General features: G+C 49.3%; 7 protein-coding genes across 7 annotated transcripts; 3 read left to right on the forward strand and 4 right to left on the reverse strand.

Annotated features, from left to right (window-relative positions):
- Positions 1 to 46: 46 nt before the first annotated feature.
- BJ212DRAFT_1477793 (WD40-repeat-containing domain protein) lies at positions 47 to 3,020 on the reverse strand (the record flags this gene model as incomplete). Its single annotated transcript, XM_041339606.1, has 4 exons — positions 47 to 1,372; positions 1,440 to 1,678; positions 1,735 to 1,885; positions 1,935 to 3,020. The coding sequence occupies 4 exons, from the start codon at positions 3,018 to 3,020 to the stop codon at positions 47 to 49; spliced, it is 2,802 nt and encodes a 933-aa protein (XP_041196694.1).
- Positions 3,021 to 4,035: 1,015 nt separating this feature from the next.
- BJ212DRAFT_1585845 (uncharacterized protein) lies at positions 4,036 to 5,807 on the reverse strand (the record flags this gene model as incomplete). The annotated part of the gene is made up of 4 exons (XM_041342376.1): positions 4,036 to 4,596; positions 4,632 to 5,081; positions 5,120 to 5,709; positions 5,765 to 5,807. 4 exons carry the CDS (start codon positions 5,805 to 5,807, stop codon positions 4,036 to 4,038), a joined length of 1,644 nt encoding a protein of 547 aa, XP_041196695.1.
- A 2,121-nt stretch (positions 5,808 to 7,928) lies between these two features.
- BJ212DRAFT_1445350 (putative methyltransferase) lies at positions 7,929 to 8,795 on the reverse strand (the record flags this gene model as incomplete). The annotated part of the gene is made up of 3 exons (XM_041338097.1): positions 7,929 to 8,428; positions 8,475 to 8,676; positions 8,724 to 8,795. The coding sequence occupies 3 exons, from the start codon at positions 8,793 to 8,795 to the stop codon at positions 7,929 to 7,931; spliced, it is 774 nt and encodes a 257-aa protein (XP_041196696.1).
- A 146-nt stretch (positions 8,796 to 8,941) lies between these two features.
- BJ212DRAFT_1477795 (citrate synthase) lies at positions 8,942 to 10,647 on the forward strand (the record flags this gene model as incomplete). Its single annotated transcript, XM_041339607.1, has 7 exons — positions 8,942 to 8,974; positions 9,024 to 9,134; positions 9,190 to 9,310; positions 9,358 to 9,709; positions 9,759 to 9,932; positions 9,982 to 10,526; positions 10,583 to 10,647. The coding sequence occupies 7 exons, from the start codon at positions 8,942 to 8,944 to the stop codon at positions 10,645 to 10,647; spliced, it is 1,401 nt and encodes a 466-aa protein (XP_041196697.1).
- A 704-nt stretch (positions 10,648 to 11,351) lies between these two features.
- On the forward strand, positions 11,352 to 13,787 carry BJ212DRAFT_1445352 (heterokaryon incompatibility protein-domain-containing protein; the record flags this gene model as incomplete). Its single annotated transcript, XM_041338098.1, has 2 exons — positions 11,352 to 11,612; positions 11,661 to 13,787. 2 exons carry the CDS (start codon positions 11,352 to 11,354, stop codon positions 13,785 to 13,787), a joined length of 2,388 nt encoding a protein of 795 aa, XP_041196698.1.
- A 180-nt stretch (positions 13,788 to 13,967) lies between these two features.
- Positions 13,968 to 14,692, forward strand: BJ212DRAFT_1334757 (DUF1748-domain-containing protein). Its single transcript, XM_041334886.1, has 3 exons — positions 13,968 to 14,195; positions 14,274 to 14,453; positions 14,503 to 14,692. Exons 1-2 carry the CDS (start codon positions 14,107 to 14,109, stop codon positions 14,410 to 14,412), a joined length of 228 nt encoding a protein of 75 aa, XP_041196699.1. The 5' UTR covers positions 13,968 to 14,106; the 3' UTR covers positions 14,413 to 14,453; positions 14,503 to 14,692.
- Positions 14,693 to 14,739: 47 nt separating this feature from the next.
- BJ212DRAFT_1334762 (uncharacterized protein) lies at positions 14,740 to 18,758 on the reverse strand. The gene is made up of 13 exons (XM_041334887.1): positions 18,298 to 18,758; positions 18,146 to 18,240; positions 17,609 to 18,080; positions 17,505 to 17,559; positions 17,285 to 17,456; positions 17,094 to 17,250; positions 16,712 to 17,062; positions 16,522 to 16,650; positions 16,201 to 16,466; positions 15,958 to 16,153; positions 15,691 to 15,902; positions 15,353 to 15,662; positions 14,740 to 15,301 (listed from the first exon to the last, which is right to left on the reverse strand). The coding sequence occupies exons 1-13, from the start codon at positions 18,487 to 18,489 to the stop codon at positions 15,044 to 15,046; spliced, it is 2,865 nt and encodes a 954-aa protein (XP_041196700.1). The 5' UTR covers positions 18,490 to 18,758; the 3' UTR covers positions 14,740 to 15,043.
- Positions 18,759 to 18,771: the final 13 nt, after the last annotated feature.

Here is an 18,771-nt window from a genome sequence, read left to right on the forward strand (position 1 = left end):
GGAGATGTTGTTAAAGTATGAAATAAAAAGATCCTGTTCTTCGCAGCTACAATATCTCCAGCATCCTGATGTCCGTCATGTCATCAACAGAAACCATGTCTCTAACTTGCGCGATGATATTGTTATCCGAAGCAATTCTCTTGTACTCCCCACCCCACTGCTGCGCTAGCAAAAGTGCGCTAAAAGGCTGTGCGAGGCGAACGATCAACCTCAACTCTCGCGTAGCCGGCTTGCGGTATCCAGGATAACCGCCAAGCGTATGATCTGACAGAGATTGGAGCTCGGGCCAATCTTCGACGCTCTGGGTCTCGTCTGCAAAGTTAACCAACCCGAGATCATACCGATTCCACGGACGGACAAGTAAAAATTTCTGCCGAGTACGTCTTGCAGGCGAGAATTGAGCAAGCTTGTCTTCCGTTGTGATCAGCAGGTCTTGCAGCCCGTTTGCCTTGACTTCATACGCAAAATATCCAGCCCCGTCTTGACTGGGCCTCCGCCTGACTTCTGTGAGAGCAAATGCGATGCAAGGCAATTGCAGTCTGGCATTCGCAAAACGAGGAACGCTGAGGTTCTCAAGAGTTGTATACAGTTTCGAAGCCGACTTCACAGCCACATTGTTCCGCAGCGTGGAGACCAGTTTCTGCATGTCGTGTTCAGATAGAGATGGTGGCGTATATGGCGGAGCCTTGTATGAGGAAATCTCGGCTGGGAGACAACTGTTGAAGTTGGACGATTGTCCGACCCAATCAAGGGCCGTGATGTCGCCCGAATGAGCTATGATCTCCTGTAAGAGACGTCCGAGCGCGCTTTGTCTTTTTTCTCCGTATATTACAGGAAGGTGGACGCCGAAGATCCCAAACAGCGAATACGCGATGTCTTCCTGCAACGTAGTGACACGGGTTGATGCCCATCGGAGTTTTTCTCGGGCATCTCTTGTCCCTGGACGGAAGTCGACGAGGGCCCGCGCATTTATGCCAGTTGAACGCTCCAACTCCTTCATGATTCTGCCAGACTGCTTGTGGTTGCGTGAACGTATATTGAGATATAGGGTCCAGTCTGCTTGGTAGAAGAGAACAATTCTAGGAGCGAGGAACTCCTGAACGGTCCATCCTCGTGCGTTCCACTTGCTGTTTGCGAGCGCGCCAGGCTTTGACGAAGGAGGAACATCGGATAGGTAGATGATGGTGAGCGCTGAGTAGTGATACCAGACGAACATGGAGTTGACTGATTGCTGGAGCTCAACATTGTTGTTCTGGTCGATACAGCACGTATCGCTCCACGCCCAGCGATACCCCGCATTGCGAGCGACTTTGCAGAACTTCTGCAACTTCACCACAGTTCCGACCGGATCTAAGTCGTATATGTCCCTGTCCTGAATGTCGTGCAGTAGCGGCTCCTTGGTTTCCCATCTATGGGATAACATGACCCAACTGAAGTACTTCGCGACCGCTTCTTTGACGGGCTCCGTTTGGAGCAGGCCCTTGCATGACTGATGAATACAAAAGTTCGTTGTACTCTGTGCTTTCAATGAATGCGTTGATCTGCGCATCTCGATTGCACAAACATCCAGTGGAGGTGTTGATTAGACGAAGTGGGGAGTTTTCCAGTTGAGGATGAATGGCCTGTCGAACAGCAGCTTCCAGTACTTCAGATGCACTGATATATTTCTGATGCAGCTCTGGAGAATGAGTTCATTATCATCACATCGATGCATTAGTAATCAATTGGGCCTACTTTGCATTTGTACGTCGGAAGTATCATGATTGTCCAACTTGGAGGACATTATCTTGAAGGCCTCGAACGCATCAGCATAGTGCTGTGCTCCATGAAGAGCTGCATGCTTCAATTCGTATCCGAGATAAGACGAAGGGTTGAGCTCAATGACCTATCAACATCATCACAAATGTTAAAATAACGACGGATATCGTCCGGACCTTTTCCGCGTCCGAAAGGGCCTCCGTATAGAGGTTTCGTTCAAGCTTCCCCTTACTGCGATGCGCAAAGAAGAAATAATATGAGGATTCGGTCCCGAATGCTGCGGAAAGTGTGTTCTCGATGGACCAGAGCTGAACATTCCCTTCCCAATCTCCACTCACGAGCAGTTCTCCGTTGGGTGAAATGGCGACGCAGCAAACACGTGCGGTGTGTTTGAGTGGCTTCCCTATCTGCTTGTGTGACTTTGTGCTCCACAGTTGTACAGTCTTCTGGTCTGAGGCGGTTGCAATGAAAGAGCCATCAAAAGAAATGGCAAGTGACTTGATAGAAGAAGTGTGACCGGTGCAAGGTTGACCAATTTGGATCCCATCCGAAGAGTTCCAAAACTTGATTGTTTTGTCATGTGATGCAGAGACAAGTTGCTTGCCATCGGGCGTCCACACGACGCTTTGAATGAAATCTTGGTGAGTGTTGATCGTGAGAAGAAGCTGGGCGTTAGAGGTTCTCCAAACCCAAACGGTACCATATCCGCCGGATGCTAATTTTAGCCCGTCTGGGCTGAAGGCGACACAGTACAGCCAACGGTTCCAACCCTGAACCCAAGGTGTTGAGAGGACAGCGCCAGTCTCCGCATCCCATATAATAACTCTTCTATCATGTGACCCGCTTGCGAGTCTCTTTCCGTCAGGGGAGAAACACACCGACTCAACCCAGTCTGTATGCTTTACCAGTGGATCGAATAGCATCTGCTTGCTATCGACGTCCCAGATGATCATAGCTCTATCTCTCCCACCACTCGCAATTCGCCTATCATCTGGGGATACAGCGACTGAAATTACACAGTCACTGTGTCCCTCGAATGGCCCTCCCACCAATGCACCTTTCTCCACGTCCCAGATTCGCAGGGTTTTATCCTCTGAAGCAGTGACAATCCGTCGACCGTCTTTGAAGAAGGCGACTGCCAACACTTTCTTCGTGTGCACTCGCATCGTTTGTATTGGCGCGGGCTGGGTTGTCTGCGCCGGCGTCGCGCGCCCTCTCACAGTGAGATATGCTTTTTTTGCTACATCGCGCAATCCTGACATATCACTAAACAAGAAGATAGACGGTCAGTGACGTTTGAATTTGATGAGGAGCGTACTCTGTGGACCTCACCAGCGTAGTCGTCAATCCTATGTGTCGTGAGTTGGATTTCTGCCCATTTATAAACCACGTCATGTAGGCGCTTATCCGCTCTGCTTCCTTACTTACCACGCTGCCACTGCGTATCACATCATCAAGTACTGCCCCTCCTTATCGATATTATCAACTGCCCACTACAGATCAATTCCTTCATTTTGTTCACAGCCAATTCCCCCGAAGAATTATAAAGGAAGAATCGGGTGGTGCCACCTAGTCCCTCCGAAGGTAGACTACTCCTGCCAGACGCAATCAATATCATGAGTTTATTCCAGGCACACCGCATGATGGACATCTAGAACTACACAGCAGGCGAAAATGCTGCGGACGAGGGCGATGCGTCAGGCAGACTCAGGCTATTATGCTTCGAACACCGCAACCTCTCAGAAGCTGTCTTCATAAACATAATCGCATACTTTTCCAGCACTGCCACGAGAAACTCACCTCACGGTGTTCGTTCTTGTACTGTTCCTGTGCTACAGCGTTGAAAATTGGGTAAGAGCCCTTTCATGATAGTCGCGATCTGGATGCTAAAGCTGTCCGTGGGTAAGTTTCTGACACCAGTCATCTGACTTGGAGGTCAGTGCTAGTTACGTTGCTTTGACATGGATGGTTTAGCATGTCACTGTCCTTTTAATACGCGGCCACCAGGACATTTCGTCGTTGAACATTGAGCGCTCGAAGTTTACGAGCCTGTTTCAAAAGTCTCACGTAAATTTTGTACTTATACACTAGATTACATTAATGATTCTTTTGACCTCGATGCGTCTGAAACATGCGAGCCATTTCTCACCAGCATTGCGTTCGACCTTTTTTCCTTCTTCCGCGGAACTATTAACTGCATCCAAGATTGGACCCTTTCTCTTGTCTTAGTTCTTCCCCCTCAACAGACTGAAAGAGGGGATGAGCGTCTAGATGAGGCTACAATATCGCCAGCGTCCTGATGTTCATCAAGTTATCAACAGATGCCGTGTCCCTGACTTGTGCGATGATATGATTATCCGAAGCGATTCTCTTATACTCCCCACCACGCTGTTGCGCTAGTAAAAGTGCCCCGAAAGGACGAGCAAGGCGAATGAGCAACCTCAACCCTCTGGCGACCAGCTCGTCATCTCCAAGCTCATCAGACCAATCGTCCACGCTCTGCGACTCATCTGTAAAGTCGACCAACTCGAGATCATACCGATTCCGCGGACGGTCGAGCAAGAATATCTGCCGAGTACACCTTGCAGGTGAGAATTGAACAAGCTTATCTTCCGTTGTGACCACCAGGTGTTGTAGCCCATCTGCTTTGACTTCATATGTGAAACGTTTATCTCCGTCTTCATCAAGACTCCGCCTGACTTCTTTGAGAGGAAATGCGATGCAAGGCAATGGCAGTCTGGCGTTTGCAAAACGAGGAGCGTTGAGGTTCTCAAGAGTGTCATACAATTTGGTGGTTGACTCCACAGCCACATTGTTTCGCAGCGTGGAGACCGAATTCTGCATCTCGTCTTCGGATAGAGATGGCAGCGTACATGACGGTGTTTTGTATGAAGAATCTCAGCTGGGAGACAACTATTGAAGTCGGACGATTGTCCGACCCAATCAAGGGCCGTGATGTCGCCCGAATGAGCTATGATCTCCTGTAGGAGACGTCCGAGTGCGTTCTGTCGGTTTTCTCCGTATATTACAGGAAGGTGGACGCCGAAGATCCCAAACAGCGAATACGCGATGTCTTCCTGCAACGTAGTGATACGCATTGATGCCCATTGAAGTTTTTCTCGGGCATCTCTTGTCCCTGGACGGAAGTCGACGAGCGCCTGCGCATTTATGCCAGTTGAACGCTCCAACTCCTTCATGATACTGACAGACTGCTTGTGGTTGCGTGAGCGGTTGTCGAGATATAGGGTCCAGTCTGCTTGGTAGAAGAGAACAATTTTAGGAGCGAGGAACTCCTCAACGGTCCATCCTCGCGTGTTCCAATCCTGTTTGCGAGCGCACCAGACTCTGACGAAGGAGGAACATCGGATAGGTAGATGATGGTGAGCGCTGAGTAGTGATACCAGATGAACATGGAGTTGACTGATTGCTGGAGCTCAACATTGTTGTTCTGGTCGATACAGCATGTATCGCTCCACGCCCAGCGATACCCCGCCTCGCGCGCAACTTCGCAGCACTTCTGCAACTTCACGAAGGTTCCAACTGGATCTAAGTCGTATATGTCCCTGTCCTGAATGTCGTGCAGTAGCGGCTCCGTCCTTTCCCACCTATGGGACAACATGACCCAACTGAAATATTTCGCCACCGCTTCTTTGATGAGCTCCGTTTGGAGGGGCCCATGCATTACTGATAGAGGAAAAAGCTCCTTGTATTCTATGCTGTCAATGAATGCGTTGATCATCGGGAAAATGTAATTCACTACAGAGTGCTGCAGAGCGCTCTGTAAGACTCTGTAATGAATTACGGTTTCCTGATGATCTGTGCGTCTCGATTGCATAAACGTCCAGTAGGTGTTTATTAGACGAAGGGGGGCGTTTTCCAGTCGGGCGTGAACGGCCCGTCGAACAGCGGTTTCCCGTGCTTCAGATGCACTGATATATTTCTCACGTAGCTCTGGAGAATGAATTCATGATAATTACGTCGACAGCGTGAGGAGCTTTGGGCTTACGTCGTATTTGTGGGCCGGATGCATTGTCCAAGTTGGAGAGCATGATTGTGAAAGCCTCGAATGCATCATCATAACGCTGTGCTCCACGAAGTGCTGTATGCTTCAATTCGTATCCAAGGTGAGACGAAGGGTAGAGCTCGATGACCTACAAACATCGTCCATAAATGTTGTAACAATGACGGATATCATCTGCACCTTGTTCGCATCCGAAAGGGCCTCCACATAGAGGTTTTTCCCCAACCTCACCCTACTGCGGTGCGCAAAGTAGGAATCATATGAGGAATCCGTCTCGAATGCTGCGGACAGTGTGCTTTCGACGGACCAGAACTGCACGTTTCCATCATAATCTCCACTCACGAGCAGTTCTGCATTGGGAGAAATTGCGACACAGTAAACACTTGCGGCGCGCTTGAGTGGCTGCCCTATCTGCTGGTGTGACCTTGTGTTCCACAGGTGCAGTCTTATCTTGCGAGGCAGCTGCAATGAAGGAGGGATCACAAGACACGGCCAGGGAGTAGATTTTATCAGTATAACCAGTGCATGGTTCACTGATCTGGATCCCATTCGACAAGTCCCAAAATTTGATTGTCGTGTCGTCGTCTGATGCAAAGATAAATTGCTGGCCGTCGGGCGACCATACAACACTTCGAACAAAAATTTGGTGAACGTCAATCCTGAGAAGAAGCTCAGCGTCATCGGTGCCCCAATCCCGAACGGTACCAAATGCTCCGCCGGATACCAATTTTAGCCCATCTGGGCTGAAGGCGACACTCGACACCAAACCCCCACTCTGGAGTCTTGAGAGAACAGCACCAGTCTCTGCATCCCACATAATCATTTTCCAATCAAATGACCCGCTTGCGAGTCTTTTTCCATCTGGAGGAGAGCACACTGACCGGACCCATTTTGTATGCTCCACTAGCGGTTGGAACACCGTCTGCTTGCTGTTGACGTCCCAGATGATGATGGCTCTATCTCCTCCAGCACTCGCAATCTGCCTGTCGTCTGGCGATACAGCGATGGAATCCACATAATCACTGTGTCCTTCGAATGGCCCTCCCACCAATATTCTTTTCTCCACGTCCCAGATTCGCAGGATTTTATCCTCTGAAGCAGTGACGATCCGTCGACCGTCTCTGAAGAATGCAACTGCTCACAATTTCTTCGTGTGCATTCGCATCGTTTGAGTCTGCGCCAGCTGTGTTGTCTTTGCCGGCTGGGTTGTCTGCGCCGGCGTCGCGCGCCTTCTTACAGTAAGATATGCTTTTTTTGCTACATCGAGCAATTCTGACATGTCGCTAGACAAGATGATGGACTGTCAGTAACGTTTGAAGTTGACGAGGAGCGTACTCTGTGGACCCCACCGGCGTAGTTGTACTAGTAGATCCTATGTGTCATGAGTTGGATTTCTGAGCATTTATCACCCAACTCGTGTAGGCACCTATCCGCTCTGGTTTTGTACTCACCGCGCTGCCACTCCCACTGTGTATCAATCATCATGCATGCATCAAGTTTCAAGTACTACCCCTCTTCATCAACTGCGTTGATTCTTTGATTTTGTTTCTAGCAAATCCATTAGTTTCGCACACTTCTTGATTGTGTCCTTGGCAGTTTTCCCCAGCGTAGTCTGCTTATCTAAAGCTTTGTCAGGCTGATTGCAATTATGATATGGGCCAATTTCCTGATGGTACCACTTCGTCCTTGAGCTTCAGGTAGACCACTCCTATCAGACGCAATCAGTATCATGAGTTCATTCCAGGCACATCTCATGATGGACATCAGGAATTACACAGGAAGTCAAAAATGCTGTGGACAAGAGCGGTGCGTCTGGCTATCGTGTTTTGAGCATGCAACTTCTCGAAAGCCGCTAAACAAAATCGCATACTTTTCCGGCACTGGTGCGAGAAATCGTCTCAATGATCTTTCTTACACTGGTTCCAATTGGGTATGACCTTTTATTAATAATAGTCAATGCTACAGCTGTCCGTAGGGATGCCTCTGATACCAGCCTTCTAACTTACAGGTCAGTGCTAGTTACGTTGCTTTGACATGGATGGTTTAGCATATCAGTTGTTCTAACACACGAATCTTACCGGGACACGTTGTCGTTGAGCGCTTAAGCGTATTACGCAAAAATGGCACATTTCTTATCATATATTATACACTATTGATTTACATTGATTCTTTTGACCTCGATGCGTCTGAAGCATGCGAGCCATTTCTCACCAGCATTGCGTTCGACCTTTTGTCCTTCTTCCGTGGAACTGTAAACTGCATCCAAAATTGGGCCCTTTCCCTCTTGTCTTAGTTCTTCCTCCTCGACAAACTGAAAGAGGGGATGAGCGTCTAGATGCGCACGCATCCACTGTGCAAGATCCTCGACGTCTGTGATGGTATAGACTATTCCACCTGGTGCGAGGACATATGCGTATTCTGCAAGAAGGGTGGGTGATATGATGCGTGCCTTGTGTTTGCGTGTTTTGAAGTGTGGATCGGGGAATAGGAAGAACAAGGCGGTAAGGGAAGCTTTTTGAAAGAAGTTGGGGAGGAATTTCATTGCGTTTGCGCGGATTACTGATACATTTTGATAATTGTCTGTGGTTGCTCGCAGTGCGGTGATACGATCTTGAACATACTGTGTCACCTGTACACGAATTTCAAGACCTGCGGATATAAGAAAAGGTTATATTTAAGATTAGGATCGACTGACCTATGATGAGAGTATCGGGGAATTGAGGTGCGAGTGTGATCAAGAGACCACCAAAGCCACAACCAATATCTGCGAACGATGGTCTCTGATTTACAAAGGCTGGATAGTGAGATGGCCAATCGATTGAGTCGGGTGATGATGGATATACAAGTGAATGATCAGAGAATGGATTCGCATGAGCTCGTTGTCTGTAATGTTTTTTCTATTCAAAGACTTAGTCTTGTATTTATGAGATCTGAGTGAACTGACCTGTGGAAGTAGTGAAGGAGCGTTGCTCGTCGTCGCCGTCGTCGTCCTAGTCGTTCTCTTTCGCTTTGGCATGCTTTCTCGGTCGCGGTTCGGTTCTCGCCCGCGTTGCACCCGCGTCGACCCATTTTTCCCGTGGTCCGATGTTTTCCGATATTCCGCCTCTTAAATTTCAATTTCGACACCGGCATTCAATTTCTCTTCATCCCTCTCTCTTCACCATGGTCGCTGCTCTCCGTAACGTCTTCAATGTCGTATGTGCAACTTCACCTCTGTCAAGTTCCTACTAATTCTTATTTCTAGTCACGCTCTCCACTGCTTGCACGCACCTCAATTCGATTCTCTTCAACAGCTTCAAGACAGCTCACTTTAAAAGAACGTCTTGCTGAGCTCATCCCTACAGAAATAGAAAAGGTGCGCGTGTTATCTCATTTTTGGTCATCACCTTCTTTTCCCTTTCCTTCATCAGGTAAAAGCAATACGCGCAGAGCATGGGAAAAAGGCATTCGGTCCTGTAACAGTCGACCAGCTCTATGGCGGTATGCGCGGTCTCCCAGCTCTCATCTGGGATGGCTCCGTACTCGACCCAGGTTCGTCATCTTTTCCTTCTCATTCTTCCCATCTCACCCCTTTCCAGAGGATGGTATCCGTTTCCGTGGAAAGTCCATCGACGAGTGCAAGAGCCTTCTACCCGCAGCACCGGGTGGCTCGGAACCTCTTCCAGAAGGTCTCTTCTGGCTGCTCCTCACTGGCGAAATTCCATCCAAGGAACAGGTTGCAGAACTCAGCCGCGACTGGGCTGCTCGTGCTGAGATTCCCGATTTCGTAAAGGAGATCATCGACCGCTGCCCTCCCACCCTTCACCCTATGAGTCAGTTCTCCATGGCAGTCACCGCGCTCAACCATGACTCTGCCTTTGCCAAGGCATATCAAGACGGTGTCTCTAAGAAGGAATACTGGGGTTACACATTCGAGGACTCCATGGATCTGTGAGTTTTTGTCCTCTGTTCAGCTAACCAATCCTCATCTCCCCCTTAGCATTGCCAAACTCCCCAACATTGCAGGTCGCATATACCGCAACGTGTTCAGTGACGGAAAGCTCCCCGCTATCGACAACAGCAAGGACTACTCTGCCAACCTCGCAACCCTCCTTGGCTTCGGTGACAATCAGGCTTTCGTTGAGCTCCTCCGTCTCTACATCACCATCCATACGTACGTATTATTTGTTTGCACCAAACAAAGCATACTCACATCATTCAAGCGACCACGAAGGTGGTAATGTCTCTGCCCACACAGGCAAACTTGTTGGTTCAGCTCTCTCAGACCCCTTCCTCGCATTCGGCGCCTCCCTAAATGGTCTCGCCGGTCCCCTTCACGGCCTCGCCAACCAAGAAGTTCTCCTCTGGCTTCGCAAAATGCAATCCCAAATTGGTGAAAACGCCACAGACGATGCCGTCAAATCCTACGTCTGGTCCACCCTCAAAAGCGGCCAGGTCGTCCCCGGCTACGGACACGCTGTCCTCCGCAAGACGGATCCCCGCTACACCGCCCAGCGCGAATTCGCACTCAAGAACCTCCCCAATGACCCCCTGTTCAAACTCGTCGGTCAGATTTACGATATCGTGCCTGGTATTTTGTTGGAGGCGGGTAAGGCGAAGAACCCGTGGCCGAATGTGGACGCCCATTCCGGTGTGCTGTTGACGCATTATGGCCTGGATCAGATGCAGTTCTATACCGTACTGTTTGGTGTTTCCCGTGCGTTTGGGGTGGCTGCTCAGTTGATCTGGGATCGTGCTCTTGGTGCTCGTGAGTCCGATCCATCTAATTTGGACTGATGGGATACTAAATGCATGTTGTGTTAGCTTTGGAACGTCCGAAATCGTACTCGAGTGAGGCTATCCAGAAAATGTTCAAGGGCAGGCCTTGATAGATGTTCGTTTTGACTGTTGTTGTGTTTTGCATATCATTATGGCTACATGAACTTAGACTACCTTAAATCCATGAAAGCTATTGTTCTACTAGGGAATGCTTTGGTGATGAGCTTAGACTTGGCTTAGACGTATACTTTACCTGTTGCTATCGTGAGAACTGAGCTGGCCATCATGATACGTGTAGCCTTTCACTTTGCAATGGACGCTGAGCGCTGAGCCTTAGGCAGGGCGGTAATGCCAACACCCTTTATAATACTCCAGGTTCTGATGTCTGACCACCTCATCCCGTATTTTCCAACACCACAGGACCAAAAACAGCAGAAAAGAAAAGTCAATCGATGTTCATGATATGCAGCCCTAATCTGATCATGTTCAAGCCATGGGGAGAACTTGAAAGACCTTTCCGCTATTTTCGAATGGCCTTTGTATCACAAGAATACCATGATGCACCCGCCGCTCTATTTGTGATCAAGACGGAGGCGCGCTAACTGGATCACTTCATCTTTGGACGAACTTATCTACGGCAGCGATGTACATAAAGGTAGATTTCCCACTGCAGTCAACGGAACACAGCCTGTCATGCCGTGTCGTGATCTGCTGTCGCGCATCTCTTGCCTACCTGGAATCAAACCAAAGTCCTCCCGGTGAACCTTGCAACTCAACATTATGATTCCTCCAGGTGGGTAATCACGCCTCTACGATGTTTTTTTATCATTTTTGTTACGTATTCAAGTCATTATCAGGGAACTACGAAGGGCTTAAAGTACAACCCAAGACTCTCCGTCAGGTCTCAAATCATAGTTTGGCCCTTGTTGGAATCATCGGAGGAGTCGCTTTTATAGTTTGGGTTTTTTGGCTATCAGTCATCCGCTTATGCAAACCCAAAACAAACATCGCATCCGATACGACCTCTGAATCCACCCCTCTCCTAAATCCAGACCAACCACCGACTGATCTCCAGGTGAGCATTCCCACTTACCTAGCACAACATAATTGAAGAGGTGAACAGAGAGATCACACCGTCACATCAGACAACGATACCTCACTGTGTTCCGCCTGTGCAAATATAGATTTTCACCAGATCTTTCTCAACGGCATCCCAGCAAAGGAAGAAATCCCGCTTGGGTTCCTCTCTTCCATCTTAGCGAAATCCTACCAATGCAATTTCTGCCGCCTCATATCCTTTCATGTCCGTCGAACATGGAAGTTGGGCGAGTTTCCTCACGTCGATCTCTCGGGGATTGGATTGGGGATGTATTCGAAAAATTGTGGGTGTCTTCGGAAGCCCTTTTATCAGCCTAAATTCCATTGCTACCGCCTCCATATCATCAAGGCGAAGGGCCCGGGGGGCCTTTGGAAGAGACAGCTAGCTTTAGGGGAAGAAAGTCCACTCATCATTCACCTCTTGCAGGAAGATGCTTTCAAATTTGGGAGACCGGCCGACCTTCATGGCCGTAGGGTGAAGAACACCGTGGACATTGGTCTGGTGCAGAAGTGGATTAGCCTGTGCCAGGAGAACCATGGAGATAAATGTGGCAACGTTTGGAAAAGGGATAGGAGGCTGCCGAGGTTTGTGAGAGTGGTGGATGTAGTATCGATGGCCGTGGTTCCTGCGCCTTCTGGTTGTCGTTACCTCACCCTCAGTTATGTATGGGGAAGCATCGGCGCAGATTACTGGACGACGAAGGATAACATAGCGGAGCGCTCTACGCCTGGCGGATTGAACGTGTCGACCTTTCCCCACACCATCACTGATTCGATTATATTCGTTCGACAGCTCGGTGAACGTTACTTGTGGATCGACGCTCTGTGCATTATTCAAGATGATTTGCTTGACAAGTCCACTCAGCTACGCGCTATGGATTTGGTCTACGGCTTATCTCATCTCACGATAGTCGCTGCTGGCGCTACGACGGCTCAAGACCCTCTCCCAGGATGCCGTCCACGAACCAGAACGCTGCAACAGCACGTCGAGGTCGTTCAAGGACTTCATCTCTACGTGGCTGCTCCAAGACTTAGGGAAGCTCTCGCTCAATCCACGTGGAATACGCGTTGTTGGACCTATCAAGAGAGCGCGCTCTCCTGCAGAAGAATATATTTCACCGGGCCGCAGGTCTACTTTGAATGCAAATGCGACGTTTTCTGCGAAGACATCGTCGCCGAAAGCAAGTGTCTCCCACTCTCCCACAGCTTCCTCCGGTCATTTGGAGAATATTTCCCATATTCTTACGCAGTTCCGAGTTACACGGGAGCTGTTGATAGGTATACACGACGCCATCTCACTATGGAATCAGATATCGTTGATGCTTTCACCGGAGTGACGAATGCTTTAGCGATGGCATTTGAGCTCGGTGACCCCGACAGAGTCTTTCAATTTGGAATGATGTTGCCAAATGTACATCTCACCCTTCTCTGGCAACATGATCCACAAACATCTCGCGCTCGTCGTTTGCTCCCTGACGGAGGCACCTCACCTTGGCCTTCCTGGGCATGGGCTGCGTGGCGTGGTGGTGTTCTCTATAGGGGGGCGGATGTGTATCTGAGGACTCAAATGGGCAATATGAGTAGCGATCCATCGGTAGAGGAAACACTTGTTGATCCTTGGTACGTCGTGGACCACAATGGCGATGCAGTGCAGCTTGATGTCCACCAAGTTTCCTGGGTCGTTTTGAAGGCAAGGGAGGTGAAGCATGCATATTCTGCTCTGCGAGGGATCTTAGACCCAACGGAGTTGACCTTAGACATTCATCGACCACTAAAACCAGGCACTCTCATTTTCCGCACGACCTGCAGTCACTTTGGAATTGCACGGCGAGGTGGCGAAGAACCAAACGGATATGCTCACGGTCTCTTCAATATTCTCTCCACCACTTCTTTGCTTCCTGTCTGGGCTGGCACTGCCGTCCTGCCATTGGAACCCCCTCTGCCATCTTCTCTCGACTTTATCGTCCTTTCCCGTACCAGTTCGCGCAGCGTATACGACGAAGAGACTCTTAGGGGTTACGATGGATGCTTGTTGCATGTGATGGCGGTTAGTCAAGACGAGGGCTTGATGGAACGTGTCGGACTGGGCGTCATTCATGAAGCTGCCTGGATTGCATCAAGGCCGGAGAAGAGGGTAGTGTTTCTCCGGTAATGGCTAGTGATAGTGTACCTCGGTTGTTTATGCCTGTAGTTGTACTGCACCAAGTCATGCGTCCAAATAAGTGGATTCGATAAGTGTAGGACTCCCGAATGAAAGGATAAACCTGTTAGCCTCATCAACATCTGGGCGGCACTAATATAGACGAAATGCTGTCTTCCTCTTTTGGTCTGACTAGGGGAGACTAGGGCGGCCACCGTGACGTTATACTGAAGAGTTTCCTTTTACGATAGCCTTACCCGCACGCAATTCTTAATCGCTAACCACCATTACCCAAGCTAGCACACCTACTTGACACAATTATTACCACTACATGGCACTAGGCAGAATCATGCATTATGCTGTAGACGCAGTGCTAGTTTCAACTGTCGTCGCCGGCATCCGGCGGTCGAGTGGATTCGCGTGAGTGTCTCGAGCCTCATGTCCCGCATCCAACATTAATGTAGATGACATCGGTTTCGCCGGCTCGCGCGCCTTCAGCGTTGACACCACTCTAATATCAGACCCAACCATGCGCTCATTTGCTGATCGTTTCCTCGGCGTCGGCGAAACTATATTCGACATGGCCACAGCTACGTCTGTTAATAGTGATTATTTCAAGAAGGACTCGAGGAGATAGTAGACGATGTCTTGGGTACGAGTGAGGAGGTGGACATGAAGGTCTGGCAGTCATACACCTACTAGAGATGAACCTCTCATGTCTCAGCAGAATCGAATGGTCAACGGACGCTAGCGTCTCGTTGGTCAGAGTGAGAAATAATGTCAGCGTTACTCACGGTGCATCCAAGCACATGTACCGAAGAATTTTGAGGTAGTGCCCATGAATTTTAAGATATCATCATTGTAATCTCCCAAATGTCTGAGAACGTGGAGTAGCGGACGTTTCTGGTCCTGAGTTGACGGAGGCTGCATTGCAATGCATGCTGCACTCATCAAGTCACACGAATTCTTGATTGAGTTGAATCAAAGTCCTCACTAATTAATCCGTGCTCATCTACATGTATCTTACAGTCATGATGAGAAGGTACTTTTGGAATGAGCTCACGCAAAACGCGCGCATGCTTCCAGTACAACTAGTCAACACATTCATGGGCGGTGAGCCCAACGAAGCACATTGATTATAACACAATTCAGTACTCTACATCCTCCTGCTTCTCCTCCACTAACTATGCACCTGCGGTCCATCACTTACGAATATCTTGATAAATCAAAAAGTGTTCCCTGCGAAAAAAGAGCGTACGTATGTGAACTCATCTACTTTGTTGGTAAGGAGCGGCATGTTGGTATCCGGAATATTGGGGCACGGATTGATGGTTCGTACCATGCATCTGAGAGAATGGAACTGAGGGACTTGAAGAGGAGGTTCCAGGATAGTAGGGTTGTTGTTGGGAGGTGTATGGAGAAGGCGGGACAACCGCGTTCATGCTGTATGATGCATCGCTCCGAGAATAGCTGGAGGGTTGCCACCGGTGTTGGGGCTGCACCTGGATGTGGGAGGACGGATGGGTCTTGAAATCAATTAGAAATATAGTTGTTGGAACCAAAAAAACTCAAGTCACCTGGAAGGGCCCGGGGTATTGGCTTACTCCAGTGACTGGAGATGTAGACTGCGAATAGCGAACCTGCTGGGTTATGGGAGCCGGCTCTTGAATTGAGTAAGATGGACGTGACGTCGAAAATCCTCCTTGCTGGGGTTGATAGTGAGCAAAGGTGACGCCAGGAGTACGGGGCGCTTGAGTGTAAGACTGAGAAGACACGCCAGATGACCTTATGTCAGACTGGTGTTCGTAGCTGTATCTCCCGCTCGTCGCGCCGCCAGCGTAGTAACCTCCATTGGGATAGCGGTCATGGGAGTAACTCTGCTGGCTGCTATAGTAGGGCTGCGTTCCAACCGAACCAGTACACTGCTTTCAGATCGGTTGGTGTCGGCAATTGGCCACTGCTAAACGAAGAAGCCCTGGATCCCGACACGCGACACCTTCTGCAGATGAAGTCCTCGGCATCCCAGTTACGTTTCGGGCGACCCGCAGTGACGTCTCGTTGGTCATGACACCCAATATGCTGCCACTTCAAACATCGACCACAGCACATAATGGGAACGCCGTCATCCTAAAATTATCACAAATGTGAAGCGGCAAGAATACGGGGTTGAAAAGAGACAAACCCGGTTAATCCCTTGTCTACCGCAGACCTCGCAATCCAGCTCCCAGTCTTCAGCTGGTGTCCGCGATCCACTGCTAACAGCGCCTGATCCGTTGACGGGAACAGGAACAGACAACGTTGGAAACTTGCCCATCTGACCAGGCGGTATGGAAGATGAGGAAGGTTCTTGACTCATGATATCGATAGGTGCGTTGGCGCTAGCGAGGCGTTGAGAACACACAGGGTATGCACAAAATATTCATACCTAGTGTCAGCTTCAGGCCCTCCAGCTTGCTTGGCTTCTCGCTCCTTCCTGCGTTGCTCTCTAGCATTCTCCCTCTTGATTCTGTCCGCTTCCTCTTTCTGTCGACGCGCTTCAGCCCTCCGAGCTCGACCCGTCTTCTCATCTTCCTCTGCGCGCTTCTTAGCAGCAAGTAATTCTTGCTCCTTTTCACTTTCCTTGATAGCAATACGAGACGAGCGTTTGCGATGTACAACCGCTTCTTCTTTGCGCTTCTTCTTCTCCACCTCCTAAAATCACATTAGTATCAATGCTTCCTAAGATTAAATGGGGTGGGATACATACCCTTAGCTCAGCGGTTATTGCCGGGACGATGGTTTGCGTTAATACCTTATACAGCGACTTCTCAGCATAGTGAGTGGCTTTCTCAAATTGCTCGGGGAAGTTCTCCCACTCTTCGAGAGTGATACAGATCTGTTCACGATGAAGAGGGGGAATATGAAACGATTTAACTAATCGCTTATAAATAACTCACCGTCTCCCATTCAATAAAACCTTTGGGAAGAGATGGAAGCTCCTCGTCTTCCTCATCAACATCAATCCTGCCATTTGGTTTATCAGGAACCGGTACGGAGTTCGTTTCAGATTCTTCATCTTTAACGTTAGGTTCTTCATCCTCTTCCGCATCGGCTTCTTCTTGAGCGTCCCCCTCATCTGTGTCATCGTCCTCGCTAAGCTCTGTGAGATCGCTGACCGAGTCTTCATCGCTCTCAAGCCCCGTTTTCAGCCTCGCCTTAGTCTTGAGTGATGTCTTCTCCTCTCCCTCCGTTCCATCATGCGCACTAGGAGAAAGCCATTCGTCTGGCACCTCCTGCCACTCATCGTCCTGCTAAATTACCACGCAGCCGCGCACTCACGCGAATCCCAGAAGGCCGGCGTGGAGTCAGAGGTCTGGCATTAGTAGACTTGCTCCGAGCCATCTGGCGCTGGAATTCAGCGAGGTCCTTCGCCTGAGCATCGAGCTTCTGATTTGCACGTGATTTGGCGGCGCGGGTACCACGCGAACCGGACGGGCTGGAGTTCTGGGCCTGTGCTTGATTGCGCCGACGGGACTGCTCTGGCGGGTGTTGTGGGCGGAGGTGTGGGCTCTGGCTCTGGCTCAACTCGCTGGCGTTTGTTGAAAGACTTTTTGCCATTGGATTTCGACGCGTTGGGGTTTGTGAGCCGCTTGCGCTTGAGTGCCTGACGTGGAGGTTCACGTTGAATCCACAAACGGTCGGCTAAACCTACGTCAAGGTTGGGCAACGAGATGAAAAAATAGCACACACCGCCTATGAGCCAATAGGCATTACTCTTGGCATCATATCCTATCGGCTCTATATGCTATAAGAATTGGTCAGTGAAGTGGAAAATGAAGGAGGCATAGTATTACCCATTCGGCATTCTCATCATCGTCTTTCATCTGGGTACGTAGACGATTAGGGTTATGAAATTGCCATTCCATAAGAGTGTGTAGGGAATCCAGTTTCTTGATAGTAGGAAGGTCGAGCCAATCAATCTGCTGCTGTGGCTGCTCGGAGTCCTGTAAAACCTCTGAAGAAGACCCAGTTACTTCATCCTTCGATTCATCGATCTTGGTTTCCTCCGACTTGACCTCGACCGCATCTACTAAATCGTCTGGGACAGCATCACCGTCAGCAGACGCTCCGTCTTCGTGTGCCATGCTTTTCTTTGCTTCCTCTTGCACCAACTGTTCTCCATTTTTGAATGGATGTGGGGGAGCTGTGGATGCGCGCGAGGACTCTGCGACATTGGTGTATATTTGCTGAATTGGTCCTATAGGATTTGCATCTGGGTCGCGTCTCATATATTGTTTTCGCAGGGAAGTTTGCCAGTTATCAACGCTGATAAATCGACATTCGTTAGATGATAGGAGTTATACCACAGCATACGATGAAGGGAAGCCTACGATATTTTTCTGTCTTGCGTTAACGTGACGAGCAATCTTGTCATGATGCGAGACAAAACGCTGTTGGTAGAGTATGCGAGGTCATTTTCGATGTCCTGTGATAGTTTGAAAGATAAGATGATGCTCCATAGGCAGACAGAATCGGTACTCACGATCAAGGTCACGTCATTCATGGCAAAGAGGGCATTAAATGTGAAGAAGAACTGGCTGAAAGCAGCCCATTTCCAGTGTCGTCTGAGCTGAAGGATATTGGGATCTGCATCAGAGGCAGGAAGTTGAAAAGAGACTGAAGGTGCTTGTGGAGTGGCAGAGGATGTAAGGCGAGTAGAAGTGCGGCGAGGCATGCGCGCAGCTGAGTTAGGGCTTTATAAAAAGGTCGGAGATCCTTCGGCAGTGCAGGCGATGTTCAAATGTATAACCTGTCCAGCGATTACTAGAAAGACGCTTAAAACCAAGTTTAGGCTGAAATTAGTTGTTGGTGATTACCGTCGCCGTTACTGACGATGAGCACAACGTTTAGCAGAATGTTAACGAAGCGGCTTGAAGAGTCCAGTTGGGACGAATAATTGTGTTCTCAAATCAACAAATCGAAACCCCCCTGGGAATTTTGCTCAGATTTTTTCAAA

Source organism: Suillus subaureus, assembly GCF_016647635.1.
Source record: "Suillus subaureus strain MN1 chromosome Unknown BJ212scaffold_6, whole genome shotgun sequence".
Classification (NCBI taxonomy): Eukaryota; Fungi; Basidiomycota; class Agaricomycetes; order Boletales; family Suillaceae; genus Suillus; species Suillus subaureus.